The sequence below is a fragment of the Myotis davidii genome, unplaced genomic scaffold (genome assembly GCF_000327345.1).
Source record: "Myotis davidii unplaced genomic scaffold, ASM32734v1 scaffold1251, whole genome shotgun sequence".
NCBI lineage: Eukaryota > Metazoa > Chordata > Mammalia > Chiroptera > Vespertilionidae > Myotis > Myotis davidii.
In genome coordinates, this window is record NW_006283138.1 from 171,523 (window position 1) to 191,620 (window position 20,098).

A 20,098-nucleotide genomic window follows, 5' to 3' on the forward strand; every position below is an offset into this window, starting at 1 on the left:
CATTATAAACTTTTGAAGAATAAGAGATACAGAGGCACAGCTGCTTCAAACAGATTGTCAAACTGCAGCGGGAAGGCTGCGGAGGGTTGGGGGGCAGGAGGGAGGGGGGTAAGAGATGAACCGAAGGAGTTGTATGCATGCATATAAGCATAACCAATGGACATAAGACACTGGGGGGTAGGGGAGGCCAGGGGATTGTCAAGGGTGGGGGGAAGAAGGAGACATATGTAATACCCTTTGTAATACTTTAAGCAATAAAACAAATAAAAAATAAAAATAAAAATAAAATAAAAAAGAGCTCGTCTGGGTACAGGCCCCCTACCCCAGCTGGGGAGTGTGGGGGAGGCAACCAATTGATGTGTCTCTCTCACACCTATGCTTCTCTTGCTCCTGTCTCCCCCTCCCCCTCCCTTCCACTCTCTAAAATCAATGGAAAACTATCCTCCAGTGAGGATTACCAGAAAAGGCAGGCCCTCCTGAGTCACTCCTTCGTAACTCTGCTGAACTTACACAAATGGTGAGCACACGGAACAGCTGCACACACATGAGCAACCATGAGCCATCAGGTCGAAGGGCAGGGCTAAGGCACCTGCCACCCCTGTCACTGGAGCGGAGAGGGCGGCGCGGACACCCCTGGGCTCCAACAGGCCGTGTGCCCCGCCTGCAGCAGAGTCCCTGGTGGCTCAGGCTCAAGGCTAGTCTGGTTGTGATGGTCAGTATGCCTGTGCTTGGCCAGGCTGCTGCCCAGCCCTGTGATAAACACCAGTGGGCGTCGCTGTGAAGGTGTTTGGAGAGGAATTAGCACATCAATCAGGGGGGCCTCGTCCTGTCTGGTGAGGCCTGAGAGGGAGCAGGTTGCCCAGAAGGGAGTCCCTCCCTCAGGAAACTAGAAACAGCACGTCCCTCACCCGGGCAGGTGGAGCTGTTTTCTGAGGCCGTGTGGAGGGGGCGGGGACTGGATGGGGTGCTGGGCTTGGCTCAGACCACCCGCACTGGTGAGGGGACAGGCACTCCCAGAATGCGGGGAGCCTCCTCCCCAGAGCCTTGCTGGGTCTCTAAGACGGTGAGTGTTGGAACAGGCACGGCTGTAGAGATGCTGTTCTATAAACGCTTTAGTGAAACACCACGAGCACTCCAGAGAGGAGACTCAGAAGTGTGCAGCCCTCCACATAGATCCAAGCCCAAGGCCCCGCCGCCCAGTCACGTCGGTCACTCCCCTCTGTGTCCTCCACCGGCTCCTGGCTCAGCAGGTTTGTGTGTGTTTCTATAACAACAGTGGATGTTTTTCTCTACAGTATTTCACTGTATGAACATGCCACAATCACGCATTTCTTTCTGATAGATGCATATGTTAGTTCCAGTTTGGGGCTGTTTTTAATAGTACTGCTAGGAAAATTCTTAGGCATTCTTTTTTGTATACCTAAGTATGAGGGTTTTTTTAATTTTTAATTTTTATTTTTATTGTTTCAGAGAGGAAGGGAGAGGGAGAGAGAGATAGAAACATCAATGATGAGAGAATATCATTGATTGGCTGCCTCCTGCCCACCCCCTACTGGGGATCGAGCCTACAACCCAAGCATGTGCCCTTGACTGGAATCGAACCCGGAACCTTCCAGTATGCAATCCAATGCTCTATCCACTGAGCCAAACCAGTTAGGGCCTAAGTATGAATTTCTGTTGGGTATACAATTGGAGCGGAATTGTTGGGCCACAATAAATGAATTTGTTCCACTTTCACAGATGTGAAATCAAGCTGCTGGGAACATCCTTTGTATTTCTAAGTGTGCATTTCTGATGAAATTGCTGAATCATAAGGAAAAAGTATATGTGCCTAGATTTGCTGCTTTATCTGCAGTAGCAATTTATGGGCTAAAGTTGTCCATAACATTCCTTTACTGTCTTATTGATGTCTGTAGGGTCTGTAGTGATGTCCACTTTTTATTCCTGGTGTTGGTGATTTGGTCCTTCCCTCTTTTATTCTTGATCAGTTTTGCCAGAAATTTATATTAAAATCTTTTCTAAAGAACCAGTGATTGGTTTTGTTTATTCCCTCTGCTATACATTTGGTTTCTACTACAGCATTTTTGCTCTTTCTTTTTCCTTCCTCCTCTTTGTTTGTTTCCTGTTCTTTTTCTAAATTCTTGAGACAGATACTTGAATCATTTGTTTCAACTTTTCTTCTTTCCTATAACGCACTGAAGATCACCATTTCCTTCCAACCATAGCTTTAGCTGTATCCACAAATTCCATAATGTCATGTTGTCATGATCACCCATTTCAAGATATTTTCTAATTTCTATTGAGATCTCTTCTTTGGTATATTGGGTATTTAGGGGAGTAATTTCCAAACATTTGGAGATTTTGTAGTTATCTTGTCTTTATTGGTTTCTACCTTAATTTCTTAAGCCATAGAAACATTCTGGATGATGTCAACTTTAGAAATTCTCTTGCCCAACACATAATCAATTTGGACAAATATTCCGTTTACATTTGGAGAGCGTGCACCTTCGGTTTGGACGGCCGCCGTGTCCTGTGTCGGTTAGGCGAAGGGTGCTCATCTTCACAGCTGCTGCATGTTTACAGGTTTGTTTTTTTAGTGTTTTGGGGACAGTTTTTCTATCAATTATTTAGTGAGATATGCTAACGTCTCAAACTAGGCTGTTTTCTCTCAGCGTTTGCTGTGTACAGGCTGGAGTTGGATCTTCAGGGGCACCTGGCTTATCAGTCCTGTGCCTGGAAGGCTGGCCCTCCTGCTTCCTCAGAGTCGTTTTGCTCTGAGCAGAGTTCACCCTGAGCCGCCTGTGTGTGATGACTGTGCACCCTCCTGGGGTCAGTGTGCCATGGTGTGTCCTTTTGTCCTCTTATTTTCTATCTTTCCTGTCCCGACATGTAAGGTGGTCTCTCGTAAGCAGCATACAACAAGGCTGACTTCCTAACGGCGATCTTCATTTCCAATGGGAGCCTTCTGTGCATTTGTTTACCCTGTGATTGTTGGTGCACTGGGGTTTGCACCTGTCATCTTATCACTGATTCTTATTTGTCCCATCTGCTTTATGTCTACTCTTTTTTTATTGATTTTTTTTTTTAGAGAGAGGAGGGGAGAGAGAAACATCAATTTGTTGTTCCACTTATTGATGAATACATTGATTGCTTCTTGTATGTGCCTGACTGGACACTGAACCCACACTTAGGTGTATGGGGGGTGACGCTCTAACCAACTGAGCTACCGGCCAGGGCTGCGCCTGTTCTTCTCTCCTCTGTGGCCTTCCTTTGGAATTTTTATTGTTCTTTTCCTTTGTTAGCTTGCTGGCTCCTCTTTTTGTGGTCACCCCAGTAATTACATCATCTTCCCGACTTGTCACAGGGCAGCAGCCACCTCACCCGGGCGGTATGGCCCTGAGGACGCCGCCTGCGCCAGCAGGTCCGTGTCCACCCCCGCCCGCCCGCTCTCCATCCCCCGTCTCCTGGCTCCCTGTGGCTTCTTTCCATCTGTCAGCACAACTGCCCCTCGTGTCTTAGGGACACACTTCTCTTGATGGCGTCTTGTGGGTTTGTTTCACCTTCATACCCAAACACCCACTTCAGCGAGCGCCACGCCCCAGGCCGAGCCGCTGCTCTCACGCGGCGACGGGAGCGCCTCCTCTGCTTCTGTCCCGGGTTCTGGCAAAGGGAACGCTGGGTCCCAGGTCTGTCTCCAGCTCCGGGTGCCCCCGATTTCCCTGTGAAGTTCAGGGGGTGGTTCTCTTTGAATTCAATCCATGACGCTGAACCACACAGAACTGCCAACAGGCAACCTTTTCTACCTACAAATGGCTATTTTGTGAAATTTTTTAAGTCCGAGGTTTGGGGTGTCTTTCTTCAGTTTTGGAAAGAAACCCCAGGCACTGTTTCCGCACCGTTTCCTCCCTATTCGGGGGCCACAGCTCCTGGCCTCACGCACTCCCTGCAGCTTTGCCGGCTCTGCTGTGACTGCGCGCTGCTTCCGGCTGACCCGCTTCCGCTTCCGGTCACCAGCCCTCCCTCTGCCATGTCCATCCTGACACCCCTGCACCGAGTGAAGGTCCTTCCGTTTCGTTGTTCTGAGCACAGAGCCCATTTCTCTGGTAACATTTCCCTCTTGTCCTGCACGTCCAGAGCATATTAATCACAGCTCTGTCACAATGTGTGTGTGACAAGCCCCACAGCTGCCTGCAGACTCACTTCTAACTATTTCCATGTCTTGGTCTTGGACGTTCACTCGTGACCACGGAACGCGAGTGCCAGGCGTCCTGTGTGACGCCGCAGGAGCGCTGGGGGCTCCCTCCTCAGCTCCCTGCCTCCCATCCAGGCTGCCCTGCGCATTCTCCTAGGGGCTCTCCCTGGCTCACCTGCACACCCAGGATGTAACTCATCGGGGACCTCATGAAGCTGGGGCGGGGGGGAGGGGGTGTATGCGCCCCCTTCTGAGAGGCTCTGCGAGTCCAGCTGTCTCTTCTGCAGGAGGCTGCCGAGAATGCTCTGCTCCTCCGCACGGCGCCAGGGGCTCCCGGCCACGCCTGCGACTTAACCCTCAGGTGGAGCTCGCCTTGCATCAGGCATCTGGATTTCTTCCAAGTTCCTGTTAAAATGTTTTGCCAATTTTTTCTTAGTTGTCATTTTAAAAATAATTTGTTGGTTATGCGTGTTAAAATATCTTTTCCCATTCTGCCTCTGCTCCTCTAACTTTCTCCTTAGTGTGCTTTTCTATTAAGAGATGGTCTCAATGTTAATAGAGTAGATGAAATTATCAATCTTTTCCTTTGTGATTAGTGCTTTTTATGTCCTGTTTCAAAATCTTTGTCTACTCTGAGGTCATGAAAAAGTTATATTCTGCTCTAAAAAATCTTTATAGTTTTTATTTTCTTTTTTAATTTTTATTTATTGATTAGAGATAAAGAGAAACATTGATTTGATGATCCACTTATTTATGCATTAAGTAGAGGCCTGGTGCATGAATTCGTGGGGTTCCTAGGCCTGGCCCATGGGATTGGGCCAAAACCGGCTCTCTGACATCCCCTGAGGGGTCCCAGATTGCGAAAGGGCGCAGGCCAGGCCAAGAGACCCCACTGGTGCACGACTGGGGCCGGGGAGGGATGCAGGAGATTGGCCAGCCAGGGAGGGACTGTGGGAGGGCTCTAGGGCGAGTCCGGCCCATCTCACTCAGTCCCAATCGACAGGACCCCAGCAGCAAGCTAACCTACCGGTCAGAACATCTGCCCCCTAGTGGTCAGTGCACATCATAGCAGGTGATTGACCGGCCTTAGCATATCATTAGCATATTATGTTTTGGTTGAATGGTTGACCGGACATTTAGCATAATAGGCTTTTATTATATAGGATTGGTCGATTCTTAGATGTGCCCTGATCAGGGATCAAACCCACAACCACTGGGATGACAACTGAGCCACCTGGCTAGGGCTATAGTTTTGCCTTTCAAACGTATAGTTGCTTCTTCTGAAAGAAATTAGATCTAATTTCATTTTTTTCTAATATGGATCTCAGCTGTTCTTCATCTTCAAATTTCATCCAAAATGTTTTGTTGGTTTTTTTTATATATATTTTATTGATTTTTTTTACAGAGAGGAAGGGAGAGAGATAGAGAGTTAGAAACATCGATGAGAGAGAAACATCGATCAGCTGCCTCCTGCACATCTCCTACTGGGGATGTGCCCGCAACCCAGGTACATGCCCTTGACCGGAATCGAACCTGGGACCTTTCAGTCCGCAAGCTGACGCTCAATCCACTGAGCCAAACTGGTTTCGGCCCAAAATGTTTTGAGATCTTTCTCTATCAGCACCTATATAATTCCATCTTGAAGAAGAACCATAATTTAAAGAATATTTAGGATATTTGTGTTTTTGTCTATTCCAATGTTTCAAAGAAACATTTTACACTGGATTCTTTACACATATGCTTAAGCATATTCATCATATAATTTCATACAAGTGAACATGGTGAGTTAAAAGTATGCACCTTAAATTTTCTTAGATATTTGGTTTTTTTGTCTTGCTTAAAAACATTAATTTCCTCTCAAAATTATTTAAAAAGTTCTCCCCAAGTTTTCTAGTACTTATAAAATCCCATATCCTTTCAAGTTTTGGAGCCACCTGGATATTATTTTGGGGTAAGGAGCTTGGGAGGATCTAGCTATATATTTTCCCCATGTCTGGTCAGTTGTCCCCAAATCATTATTGAATAATACATTTTCCCCACTGATTAAAATAACATTATCATACACTAAAATCCCATATGCATTTGGGTCTATTTCTAGACTTTCGGTCCTTTTCCTTCAATCTGTTTTGTGATCACAGCCACTCGGGTTTCAGTATTCCATCTCATGAGGCACCACAGCCGGAGTGTCAGTCCACACCGCACGGTCTCCGCTCAGAACTCTCCTATCAGCCTCATGCACTTTAAAGCTAGTTGCTTAATTACAAAACAATAATGGTGAATGTTTCATTGTGATTGTCTAGACCAGGGGTCCTCAAACTTTTTAAACAGGGGGCTAGTTCACTGTCCCTCAGACCGTTGGAGGGCCGGACTATAGTTTAAAAAAAACTATGAACGAATTCCTATGCACACAGCGGCGGCAAAAACAGGCCAGATAAATGTTTTTGGCAGGCTGCATGTGGCCCGCGGGCCGTAGTTTGAGGACCCCTGGTCTAGACATAAAGGTTAATGCAGAGGGAACTGATGTTTTTACAATATTGGTCCTGCTGCCTTGAGCACTGCTTCCCAGCTGCCCAGCTGCCCAGCTGCCCTCGTGCCTGCACTGGGAGCTGTGTGCCTCCTTTTCCTCTCCTCCGGCCTCTCCACTGTCTCCCGACGGTCACGCCATTCTTCCTGAGGACTCCTTGTAGTGTTTGTTTAGTCGGGGCAGCTACGATAAATTCTTTCCATTTTTGGTGGCCTGAAAATGTTACTTCCATTTCCTGTTAGAAAGATACTTCCTCTGGGTATAGAATGGCTGACAGTGATTGTCTTTCAGTTCTTTAAAGTTTAAATTCCATGACCTTTTAGCTGCCTCCAATCCTGTTGAAGTTGTCTGTCAACTGCATAAGGAACCACCCCCAAAACTCATGGGTGTGAAACCACAGCTGGCACTGTCTCTCGCTGACTATGAGCAGGCCGGCCCCCATGGCTCTCCTCCTCCGCGGGCCCGCGGGCTGGCTCATGTCTGCATGATCATGTCAGAGGGGCAGGGAGGTCCTCAGTTTCGAGGCCAGCACCTCTGGATTAATCCCCATTTTCCACCCTCCTCCAGCTGCCAAGGTGCATCGGATAAGGTGGGTCCAGTGAAGGCCGGGAGGCTCCTGCACACCAGGGCTGCGCCCGTGCTCGTCTCGCCTGCAGGCTCAGGGCTGCCTTTGCTCTGACCCCTGTGGGCTTCTTAAATTTGTATTTTCAACAGTTTCACCTCCTGTTCCCAAGTCCCAGGTGGATGCATGTTCTTCTTGGGACCCATGGTGCTTCCTGAGTTCTGCTTGATGTCTTTCATACATTTTGGAAACTCGTCAACATTGCTCCTGCCATTCCCTCTGCTCCCGAGTGGACCTCGATCCCAGTGTGCCATCTGTGACGCAGGCCCACACGGCCCTCCCCCTCCATGTATTTCCCGTCGCTCTCGGATCTCTGGAGCTGGTCTCCTGGCCTCCTCCACACTCTCTAACCCACTTCCACTCGGTCTGATCTGCTGCTAACGCACCAGCTTCATTCCTAAACTCAGTCCATGTGTTTTTCAGAACTGGAATTGCCACATGGTTCTTTCCTATAGATTACACTTCTCTGAAATTCTCCATGTACCAACCATTGTTCTGAACATATTAATCACCATTCTTTCGGTTCAAAGTCTGCGCCGGCCAGCACCTGTCTCTACTGTCTGCCTTTCGCTTCTTGGTCCTGCCGCCCTCTCCTTTCCTCCAAAATAACAGCCTTGCAAGCAGCCCGTCTACGGCGCACCCAGAACTGTGTGGCTCAATTGAAATAAAGCATATGAATCTCCCACAAACTGTAAAACAGCAAAGGTATCAGCAATAATTGGTAGCATTTTTCAGTCTTTCAGTGTCTTGGGCTAATATCTTTAATAACGAAACACAGAACGCTGCCACTCAATTAGGAGGTGGTTGGTTACCTGAGACCGTTTTGCATGGCAACCTGCAATTTCTTAAATGGCAAATTAGTCATTAGCATTTATTTGCATCTCCATAGAGAAATATAATTTATGCTAATGATGTTCTCTCTAACAAACCATAGAAGCAATGCGGCTGAATCCCCCCTCACACCCCTCTGTTTGCTGCACAAGCACAGCTGGCATTTGGTGCAGATGCCATGGCACGTTCTGGGGGGAAGCTGTGGGCGGTCAGCTGCCCACGGTCCTCAGCCAGGAGCACACAGCAGAGCCACTTCAAGGGGCTTTAAAAAGAGAAGGAAGGAAGGAAGCGGGAGGAGGCTGGGGCCTGACTCCCACCCCTGCCCCGAGATTCTGATTCGACTCAGTCCAGCAGCACCTGGCACAGATACTAGTATCTCCAATGGGCAGCCATGGTCGGCAACCACGCATATGGCCACACTCCTCATTTATAGGCGGGAAGTCTGGCACCTTCCATGGGGAAGTGACGGAACAGAAGTCAAGAAAACAGCCAGTGGCAGAGACCATACCGGCCCCCACTTTCCTGACTCCCAAACCAATAGGTTTGTACCACAGAGTTCATCGCCGCATGCATGCACATGTGTTCACACACATCACACACACACACACCAATCAATGACATCAAGCTTTCAGATTAAGAAAATGAAAACAACCCACAATGAAGAGACCAAACAAATGTTAAAGTTTGGGTCTAGTTGTTCTGTTTGTGATTCTTTTAAAGAGTGAAGAATCCAAACAAAGTGTCGATGCGCCTTCGCTTGTGGCGGAGGAGCCTGCGGCCCGCTGAGAAGTTGGCATAAGCAGCTCGAGGCCCTGACCCCGACCTGACTGGGCCAGTAGGAGACGCGTGGCTCAAGGGGTTAAGGCCAAAAGCCAGTCGGGCCAATCAGATTACTAGATGGAGCCAGTGATGGGCACCAGACACAGGAGACTGACAGCCAGCCCGCCGGCCCGCCGCCTGCTGGAGAGCATTTCTGTTCCCTGAACACGCCAGGCAAAACCCTGCCCAAGTCCTCAGCGCTGCAGGGGCGCCCGCCGCCAGCCACAGGAAGCCTGCAGGGAGGGGGCTTCCCGGCCACCACAGCAGGCCTGGCGCAGCCAGTACAGAGCGCCTGCCTCCGCGCACTGTGACGGGGAGGAGGCTCCACCCAGACGCACCGAGCAGCAGTGCGCACCTGCCCACGGACGCCCGGGCTCTGGCCTGCTGCGTGCTCCCGGGCTGCGCTCCTCTCGCTGCTTATTCACAGTGACACGCAGTCCCTCCAGCACCACCAGTTACAGAGCCACCCGAAGCCACAAGCTCAGGTCGCATCCACGACACCCGCGTGGCACAGGGCTCCATGTCCTGCACCCCAGAAGACGCAAAAGCAGTCCTCAGCCTTTTAACGCGTCGGCAGTGCCAGCCCAGAGGCAGGCAGGATCAGCCGGTGACTCCATGGAAATTCAGGGCCCAGAGCCGCTCAGAGGGAGGCCACACCCGCAAATGGCCGCGTCTGGGCGCATTTCTCCTGACTCGGGGCCCTGCCCTGCGCGCCCGTCATGCAGACCGCCCCCCACCCCCGAGGCTGAGAAGTATGACGCGTGATCCGACCATAGAGCCCAAGATGCAGTAACAGGAGCCAAAAACATGCCAAGCCTGGTGCCCCTGCAGTGAAGCCCACGCATTGGACACGTGTGTGTGTGCACGCGCGCACGCACAAGTGGAGCTGGGCCCACTGCCACTCATCCCCCTTCACGAAGGGAGGCTCAGGACCGGGTTCCTCTTCCTCCTGAGAGGCCCGTTCACGGCGCTTCCCAGTCCTCAGCTCAGGAGCCCACTCCCTGCCGCTCAGAGGTCTAATGAGCCTCCTGGTCAGGCTGCGTGGCAGCCTGCCCCTGTGAGGTGCCCTGCCCCTGTGAGGGCAGCGTGGGCGACAGCCTGTTGCTAACTCCCCAGAGGACGGTGCCAGGAGGCGGGCCCTTTCCTGCTGCTGCTGGATCTCCTGAATGAATGCCACGAGCAGTGCCCATGCCTGAGTGAATGGGCACGGACCTTGTGCAGGGCACACGCAGCTGCAGTCGCCGTCACGGGGTGCAGGCCTACGAGGGAAGTAAGCTACTTCTGTTCTACACGTCTCCCGGCTGAGTGCTGATCATACAATGTGTCCACATGCTATTTGCATGATCTACTTGGAAGTAGAACATGAAGGGCCTAAAGGGTGGTGGACCCCTTCCCTTCTCACAAAAGCCCCTGCCTTGCCCTCACCGGTTTGGCTCAGCAGATAGAGCATCGGCCTGCGGACAGAAGGGTCCCAGGTTCGATTTTGGTCAAGGGCATATGCCTTGGTTGCGGGCATATCCCCAGTAGGGGGTGTGCAGGAGGCGGCTGATCGATGTTTCTCATCGATGTTTCTGACTCTCTACCCCTCTCCCTTCCTCTCTGTAAAAAAATCAATAATATATATATATTTTTAAAGCCCCTGCCTTGGTGCGCTCCCCAGAGGCCACATGGAAGGCGTACCCCCTTGGGATGGGGGAGGGGGGAGCCCTCTGGGGGAGGGCACACACCACTGGCCCTGCAGGGGGAGGGCAGACTGCAGACTGCCATCAAGATCCAGGGCACAGCCTGGCCTCGAGGCTCAGTGGTTGAGCCAGGTGAGGGTTCCATTCCCTGTCCAGGCACATGCCAGGGTTGCGGGCTCGATCCCCAGTGGGGGGCATGTAGGAGGCGGCCGAGGAGTGATTCTCTTATCATTGATGTTTCTCTCTCTCTCCCTCTCTCTCTGTCAGCCTGAATACCCACCCATGCATAGACCACGTAGCTCATCCCCTCACCTGCCGGTCGCATTGGCTGCTGCCCACGCCCGTGAGTAATGCCACCGTGAATTCGGGTGCAATGTCCCTGCATCCTGCTCTCTGCCCATTCAGCTGTATCCTCAGAGCCTCCCAGGACAGATGGTCACTTCACACCTACCTTTCTGAGAGCTGCAGACCTGCTTTCCGCAGCGGCTGCGCCGTCTTACGTCCACGCACTGTGTGCGAGGGTCCCGCCTCCACACCCTCGCCAGTGCCTGTCTGCTGGCTTTGGTACAGGGCCAGCCCAGCGGCGAGGGGCTGCGTCTCCCCCCGCCCCCCATGCAGCACCGCTGGCCCCGGAACAGCACGGTTTGCGCTGCGCGGCCCGCGTAGCTCAGGTTCTTTCTCAACACACAGTCGCCCCCGCACCCCTGGCTTCCCAGCTGAGGGTTCCACCAACCGATCGGACACAGTATGTTCTTTTATCCCCGCCCGAGGGTATTTTTCCCATTGATTTTTGGAGAGAATAGAAGGGAGGGGGTAGAAGAGAGAGAGATAAACATTGATGTGAGAGACACACTGACTGGGGCCAGGATCGAACCTACAACCCAGGTGTGTGCCCTTGCCTAACTTCAGAACATGGGCTGGTTCTCTAACCACTAAGCTCACCCGCCAGTGTGGGAAACAGTATTTCCACCTGCAGGTGGGAATGCTGGGAGTCATGGGTGCAGAGCCGCTGTATGTTGTCCCCATTTTATAGCAGAGCCTTGAGCCTCCTGGGATTCGGGTTCCCCAGGGGCCCAGAGCCAATCCCTGCAGACACGGGACCCTACCCCACGCAACCATTTCATTTCACTTGTTGGTCTGTTGGGCTTTTAAAAACACATATGAGGTTAATAAAATTATATATTTCTACCTACATCCCAAGAAAAGAACAGAGTACAGAGAGAAAGGAACCCAGTGTCTGACCACAGAACATTCTGGACTCCACGCCATGGCCGCCACCCTGCTCTGCCCGCCCGCTGGCAGGCTGCATGCCTTCACAGTGGCCACACGGGTCCAGGCAGCACTGCTGTCCTCCCTCATCAGCTACGCAGCCCGGCCGGCTCTGCAGTCAGCCCCCGCTGTGATCGCAAGGCTCGAGGCGGTTTCCCAGCCTGGTCCTCTCTGCACTGTTTACCAAACTTCACCTTGGATCTGCCTGTGCGCACTGCTAAAGGGCAAATGTGTATTCACGCGAATAAAAGGCGGGCCAGGCCAGAAGTCAGGGAGTCTCTTCAAGAAAGAGGCTCCCCCTGGCCCCCACGCCTTCTAAATTCTTATTTCTTGTCCAGCATTTTCATTTGTGTGTCGGCCCCTCCGTCAGAGCCTGAACCCCATGCGAAGGTCCCGGCATCAGGGGGCTCTGAGAATCGGCTGTACCCTGGCACCAGGTTTGCCCGAGATCCAGGATGGAAGGAGGGGCACGAGCAAGATGCTGGCAGTGACAAGCCCACCATCCCCAAGACTCGCAGCATAAACTAAGGAGGGAGCGAGAAGAGAATCCGCGCCTCGGGGCCTCCCAGGGCCAGGCCCCAGGGACAAACCCGTTTGACTTTAGGGAAAGCCGTTTGCCTGGCCTGGGCTCCTTTGTGGGTGTCCTGGCCCCTCCCCTGAGCAGTTGAAGGGCAGCCATCAAGTTCCCTGGCTCCTATGGCCCAGGACACTCAGCTTTCCCCTCCTCTGAGAGGCTAGTCCTTAACCCCCCCGCCCCCCACTCACAGGGCGGGAGCTGGCCGGCTGCGGGGCCTCCCACCCAGTATCCCAGGCCCACCTCTGTGCCTCCCTGACCGCACAGAGCACCCACGTTCTCTCCTCCTCCTCCAAGAGGAAGCGAAGCCTCCCGCTGGCAGCGCAGACGGGGTTAAGGGGACCGAGGCGCGGGCAGGGCGCGGCGGCAGGCAGTTCCAGTCACTGTCAGGCTCCGGAGGCACCACCATGATCTGGAATCGCCTTAAACACTCGGACACAGACACACGAGCACATGAGGAGCGGCTCCATTCCCACCAGCCCTCCGCTTCCTCCCTCAGCCATGTCTGCAGAGGCCTCGCTCCCCGGCTCTTCCGGCGTCAAGCGGAATGAACCTTCGTGGCCCTCGGAGCGACTGGGCTCGTAGGTGGGGAAGGCCCGCCCGCCGCCCACTCACCGTGGACACAGGTCTCCCACCGTCTGCAGAGGCCGTCTTCCAGCGAGCACCCTGGGGGGACAGGAAACAGGGGGTCAGGCCTCGGAGCAGCTGTGAGCTGGCCTCCGCTCCCGGCACACGCAGGTCACCTGGGAGCCAGAGCGCCCGGCCCCAGTGGGTGCGAGGCCCACGCACACACCCCGTCCCTCCGGCCGTCTGCCTGGGACCTTCCAGGGGACAGCTGGGGGTGTGAGGCGCACCTTCTCTGCAGACACCTTCTTTGGCGAAGCCTCTGGGGCCAGGCCTGTGGGGCTCTGTGCGCACCGTCACTCACAGGCCCTCCTGTGCCCACCCACCGTGTGCACGCCCCATGCAGACATGCCTGCCTTGTTCCAAGCATAGAAAGAGGAGGCAGAGGGAGACACGTGTGCAGAGGAGAGACAGACAGACAGGTGCAGATCCCACCAGGGACCACTGTGCAGGGTCATCCGTCAGAGGAGGCGGACATCCTGCCCTGTGCTCTAGTCCAGCTGTCGCCAACCAGTGGTCCCTGAGGTCCGAAAGGTTGGGGACCGCTGCTCTAGCCCATCCTCTCCCCATCACCATCCATCCCCCGCCTCTCCACCTCCTCCCTCCCTCCCCGCCTGCTGTCTGGGTCCATGATTCTTTCTCTTCCTTTCTTTTATGTTCAACCCTCCCCCCGCCCAACAGCCCCACCAGAGCTGCCTGCCAGCTCTGTCCATGAGTCTGTCTCTATTTTGCTTGTTAGTTCAGTTTGTTCAGTAGATTCCACATATGAGTGTGATCATGTGACTCTTGTCTTTCTCTGACTGACTTATTTCACTTAGCATGATACTCTCAGGTCCCTCCCTGCTGCCTCACAGGGTAAGAGATCCTTCTTTTTCACACCTGCAGAGTGTTCCGTGGTGTAAATGCACCGCAGCCTTTCTATCCACTCGCCTACTGAGGGGCACGTGGGCTGCTTCCAGACCTAGGCTGTTGTGAATGACGCTGTGTTGAACATAGGGGCGCACAGGTTCTTTCAAATTAGTGTTTGCGGTTTCTTCGGATAAATTCCCAGAAGTGAACGGCCGGGCCATAAAGCAGTTCCACTTTTAGTCTTTTGCGGTAACACATGCTGCTCTCCACCGGGCATCCTGAGGCAGAGAAGGGACAGCGTGCGTCCACCGGGGGAGCCAGGCGGTGAGGCCACAGGGCCCTGACCTATGTTCACACCCGCCCAGGAGGCGCGGAGCCACGGAAGTCCCGGCTTCCTGGCGGCGGCCTGACTGCTCCTGCCTCTCCAGCTGACGGCGCCTCTTCATCCAGCAAGACTCTCCCCACAACTTGAAGCGAAAGCTCCATTTTCCCAGGACAATGTGCTCTCGTGGAAATCGCGTTTCCTTTTTCAGTCTCCCTTTAACACATCTCACCTACGTCACCCCTGCAACTACCAGGTCCTCAGCTCCACTCGTCCCCCCGCCACCTTCTCACTGGTGACCACAGCCCTCCAGAGAGCGACGAAGAAACGGGCAAACAACCTAAAGGCAATCTGCACGGTGGACAGTGGGGGAGACTAGCTCCCCTCTGTTCCCCAAAAGCAGTGACTGAGAGAAAGTTACTCGCCCGCCCGGCCTCACCATCAGGGGCAGGAGAGGCAGGACCAAATTGTCACCTCAGAGACTGCTGGGCCTCCAGGAGATACCCCAGGACGCCCTCCAGGAGCCAGCACACCCCAGGCCCCTCTCTGGAGCTGGAGCAGCCCGGAGCCCTGCAAGGGCCAGAGAGCCTGAGGAGGCAGCGAGCTGCGGACCCGCAGGCACAGTCAGGTTCTGTGCCTGTCAATGGGATGGAAGAAGGTTCTCAACGCAATGAGCTCCCCAAGCCCTGCAGCACCCCAAACGCACACAGCACTAGTGCCACCCCAGGAGCCAGAAGCCCCCCAGCACGCTTTTCTTTAACCAGAGCAGCAGGCCCTGACACCTCCCAGCCAGGCTCAGAGCTCCCTCCTCCTCCTCCTGAGAGCTCCCTCCCACCTCCCAGCCAGGCTCAGAGCTCCCTCGCCCTCCTCCTCCTGAGAGCTCCCTCCTCCTCCGCCTCCTGAGGGCTCCCTCCTCCTCCTCCTCCTCCTGAGGCCTCCCTCCTCCTCCTCCTCCTGAGGCCTCCCTCCTCCTCCTCCTCCTGAGGCCTCCCTCCTCCTCCTCCTCCTGAGGCCTCCCTCCTCCTCCTCCTCCTGAGGCCTCCCTCCTCCTCCTCCTCCTGAGGCCTCCCTCCTCCTCCTCCTCCTGAGGCCTCCCTCCTCCTCCTCCTCCTGAGGCCTCCCTCCTCCTCCTCCTCCTGAGGCCTCCCTCCTCCTCCTCCTCCTGAGGCCTCCCTCCTCCTCCTCCTCCTGAGGCCTCCCTCCTCCTCCTCCTCCTGAGGCCTCCCTCCTCCTCCTCCTCCTGAGGCCTCCCTCCTCCTCCTCCTCCTGAGGCCTCCCTCCTCCTCCTCCTCCTGAGGCCTCCCTCCTCCTCCTCCTCCTGAGGCCTCCCTCCTCCTCCTCCTCCTGAGGCCTCCCTCCTCCTCCTCCTCCTGAGGCCTCCCTCCTCCTCCTCCTCCTGAGGCCTCCCTCCTCCTCCTCCTCCTGAGGCCTCCCTCCTCCTCCTCCTCCTGAGGCCTCCCTCCTCCTCCTCCTCCTGAGGCCTCCCTCCTCCTCCTCCTCCTGAGGCCTCCCTCCTCCTCCTCCTCCTGAGGCCTCCCTCCTCCTCCTCCTCCTGAGGCCTCCCTCCTCCTCCTCCTCCTGAGGCCTCCCTCCTCCTCCTCCTCCTGAGGCCTCCCTCCTCCTCCTCCTCCTGAGGCCTCCCTCCTCCTCCTCCTCCTGAGGCCTCCCTCCTCCTCCTCCTCCTGAGGCCTCCCTCCTCCTCCTCCTCCTGAGGCCTCCCTCCTCCTCCTCCTCCTGAGGCCTCCCTCCTCCTCCTCCTCCTGAGGCCTCCCTCCTCCTCCTCCTCCTGAGGCCTCCCTCCTCCTCCTCCTCCTGAGGCCTCCCTCCTCCTCCTCCTCCTGAGGCCTCCCTCCTCCTCCTCCTCCTGAGGCCTCCCTCCTCCTCCTCCTCCTGAGGCCTCCCTCCTCCTCCTCCTCCTGAGGCCTCCCTCCTCCTCCTCCTCCTGAGGCCTCCCTCCTCCTCCTCCTCCTGAGGCCTCCCTCCTCCTCCTCCTCCTGAGGCCTCCCTCCTCCTCCTCCTCCTGAGGCCTCCCTCCTCCTCCTCCTCCTGAGGCCTCCCTCCTCCTCCTCCTCCTGAGGCCTCCCTCCTCCTCCTCCTCCTGAGGCCTCCCTCCTCCTCCTCCTCCTGAGGCCTCCCTCCTCCTCCTCCTCCTGAGGCCTCCCTCCTCCTCCTCCTCCTGAGGCCTCCCTCCTCCTCCTCCTCCTGAGGCCTCCCTCCTCCTCCTCCTCCTGAGGCCTCCCTCCTCCTCCTCCTCCTGAGGCCTCCCTCCTCCTCCTCCTCCTGAGGCCTCCCTCCTCCTCCTCCTCCTGAGGCCTCCCTCCTCCTCCTCCTCCTGAGGCCTCCCTCCTCCTCCTCCTCCTGAGGCCTCCCTCCTCCTCCTCCTCCTGAGGCCTCCCTCCTCCTCCTCCTCCTGAGGCCTCCCTCCTCCTCCTCCTCCTGAGGCCTCCCTCCTCCTCCTCCTCCTGAGGCCTCCCTCCTCCTCCTCCTCCTGAGGCCTCCCTCCTCCTCCTCCTCCTGAGGCCTCCCTCCTCCTCCTCCTCCTGAGGCCTCCCTCCTCCTCCTCCTCCTGAGGCCTCCCTCCTCCTCCTCCTCCTGAGGCCTCCCTCCTCCTCCTCCTCCTGAGGCCTCCCTCCTCCTCCTCCTCCTGAGGCCTCCCTCCTCCTCCTCCTCCTGAGGCCTCCCTCCTCCTCCTCCTCCTGAGGCCTCCCTCCTCCTCCTCCTCCTGAGGCCTCCCTCCTCCTCCTCCTCCTGAGGCCTCCCTCCTCCTCCTCCTCCTGAGGCCTCCCTCCTCCTCCTCCTCCTGAGGCCTCCCTCCTCCTCCTCCTCCTGAGGCCTCCCTCCTCCTCCTCCTCCTGAGGCCTCCCTCCTCCTCCTCCTCCTGAGGCCTCCCTCCTCCTCCTCCTCCTGAGGCCTCCCTCCTCCTCCTCCTCCTGAGGCCTCCCTCCTCCTCCTCCTCCTGAGGCCTCCCTCCTCCTCCTCCTCCTGAGGCCTCCCTCCTCCTCCTCCTCCTGAGGCCTCCCTCCTCCTCCTCCTCCTGAGGCCTCCCTCCTCCTCCTCCTCCTGAGGCCTCCCTCCTCCTCCTCCTCCTGAGGCCTCCCTCCTCCTCCTCCTCCTGAGGCCTCCCTCCTCCTCCTCCTCCTGAGGCCTCCCTCCTCCTCCTCCTCCTGAGGCCTCCCTCCTCCTCCTCCTCCTGAGGCCTCCCTCCTCCTCCTCCTCCTGAGGCCTCCCTCCTCCTCCTCCTCCTGAGGCCTCCCTCCTCCTCCTCCTCCTGAGGCCTCCCTCCTCCTCCTCCTCCTGAGGCCTCCCTCCTCCTCCTCCTCCTGAGGCCTCCCTCCTCCTCCTCCTCCTGAGGCCTCCCTCCTCCTCCTCCTCCTGAGGCCTCCCTCCTCCTCCTCCTCCTGAGGCCTCCCTCCTCCTCCTCCTCCTGAGGCCTCCCTCCTCCTCCTCCTCCTGAGGCCTCCCTCCTCCTCCTCCTCCTGAGGCCTCCCTCCTCCTCCTCCTCCTGAGGCCTCCCTCCTCCTCCTCCTCCTGAGGCCTCCCTCCTCCTCCTCCTCCTGAGGCCTCCCTCCTCCTCCTCCTCCTGAGGCCTCCCTCCTCCTCCTCCTCCTGAGGCCTCCCTCCTCCTCCTCCTCCTGAGGCCTCCCTCCTCCTCCTCCTCCTGAGGCCTCCCTCCTCCTCCTCCTCCTGAGGCCTCCCTCCTCCTCCTCCTCCTGAGGCCTCCCTCCTCCTCCTCCTCCTGAGGCCTCCCTCCTCCTCCTCCTCCTGAGGCCTCCCTCCTCCTCCTCCTCCTGAGGCCTCCCTCCTCCTCCTCCTCCTGAGGCCTCCCTCCTCCTCCTCCTCCTGAGGCCTCCCTCCTCCTCCTCCTCCTGAGGCCTCCCTCCTCCTCCTCCTCCTGAGGCCTCCCTCCTCCTCCTCCTCCTGAGGCCTCCCTCCTCCTCCTCCTCCTGAGGCCTCCCTCCTCCTCCTCCTCCTGAGGCCTCCCTCCTCCTCCTCCTCCTGAGGCCTCCCTCCTCCTCCTCCTCCTGAGGCCTCCCTCCTCCTCCTCCTCCTGAGGCCTCCCTCCTCCTCCTCCTCCTGAGGCCTCCCTCCTCCTCCTCCTCCTGAGGCCTCCCTCCTCCTCCTCCTCCTGAGGCCTCCCTCCTCCTCCTCCTCCTGAGGCCTCCCTCCTCCTCCTCCTCCTGAGGCCTCCCTCCTCCTCCTCCTCCTGAGGCCTCCCTCCTCCTCCTCCTCCTGAGGCCTCCCTCCTCCTCCTCCTCCTGAGGCCTCCCTCCTCCTCCTCCTCCTGAGGCCTCCCTCCTCCTCCTCCTCCTGAGGCCTCCCTCCTCCTCCTCCTCCTGAGGCCTCCCTCCTCCTCCTCCTCCTGAGGCCTCCCTCCTCCTCCTCCTCCTGAGGCCTCCCTCCTCCTCCTCCTCCTGAGGCCTCCCTCCTCCTCCTCCTCCTGAGGCCTCCCTCCTCCTCCTCCTCCTGAGGCCTCCCTCCTCCTCCTCCTCCTGAGGCCTCCCTCCTCCTCCTCCTCCTGAGGCCTCCCTCCTCCTCCTCCTCCTGAGGCCTCCCTCCTCCTCCTCCTCCTGAGGCCTCCCTCCTCCTCCTCCTCCTGAGGCCTCCCTCCTCCTCCTCCTCCTGAGGCCTCCCTCCTCCTCCTCCTCCTGAGGCCTCCCTCCTCCTCCTCCTCCTGAGGCCTCCCTCCTCCTCCTCCTCCTGAGGCCTCCCTCCTCCTCCTCCTCCTGAGGCCTCCCTCCTCCTCCTCCTCCTGAGGCCTCCCTCCTCCTCCTCCTCCTGAGGCCTCCCTCCTCCTCCTCCTCCTGAGGCCTCCCTCCTCCTCCTCCTCCTGAGGCCTCCCTCCTCCTCCTCCTCCTGAGGCCTCCCTCCTCCTCCTCCTCCTGAGGCCTCCCTCCTCCTCCTCCTCCTGAGGCCTCCCTCCTCCTCCTCCTCCTGAGGCCTCCCTCCTCCTCCTCCTCCTGAGGCCTCCCTCCTCCTCCTCCTCCTGAGGCCTCCCTCCTCCTCCTCCTCCTGAGGCCTCCCTCCTCCTCCTCCTCCTGAGGGCTTGCTTGGTCTCCCTCCACCACTTGGGGCAGGATCAGCGAGTGGGCAGCTGTGTGCAGCCAGGAAGTGGGACGGACAGGAAGTGTTGAGGGTGTGAGGAACCTGGGTCTGTGAGGAGCTAGCAGCCAAGGCCCATAGTCTTAAGGTGAGGCCCAGGGGACAAGGACAGAGCCAGCTGGAGGCATCACCGCAGGAGGGAGCCCAGGAAGGAACCTGATTTTCCCGCCTCCCCAACGCCCACACGGTCCTCCCCCATCCTCCCTCCTCCCCAACACCCTGGTGACCCATCGCCAGCAGACAGCAGCCAGACCACAGGATGAGAGGCCAGCCTCAGCCTGAGCCAGTGGAGGAAGACAGTGAGCCCAGGCCCTCCCAGCGAAGCCACCTGCTGCTCCGGCTCCTCCCCAGCTCCCCTTCCTGTGCAGACACCTGACACGGCCGCCTCACCCTGCTCTGCCCTGGACCCATCAGCGCGCCCAGCATGGCTCCCATTGAGCTCCCTGATACAGAGAGTTCTTTCCTGTAATATTTGCTAGTTCCACCTTGAGCTCATGAATTTAATTAGTTTCTTCAAATTCTAGTAGAACTGTGCTTTTGAAAACACAGAAAAGCCATCATTTTAGAGCTGGTGAGAGAAAATATTTATTTATTCCAGCTTTGGAAATACTCAGCTTCCCACGCACTGCACACAGGAGGCACCCTGGGCACACTCCCGGGCTGGGGGGGGTGGGGGCACCCTGGACACAC

General features: G+C 56.8%; 1 protein-coding gene across 1 annotated transcript in view; it reads right to left on the reverse strand.

Annotated features, from left to right (window-relative positions):
• LOC107182823 (receptor-type tyrosine-protein phosphatase N2-like) overlaps positions 1-20,098 on the reverse strand; it is a 132,579-nt gene that overhangs the window by 107,011 nt on the left and 5,470 nt on the right. The window contains exon 3 of the mRNA XM_015562794.1: positions 13,129-13,179. Within this exon, the coding sequence (XP_015418280.1) occupies positions 13,129-13,179 (51 nt within the window). The remainder of the gene's footprint in view (positions 1-13,128; positions 13,180-20,098) is intronic.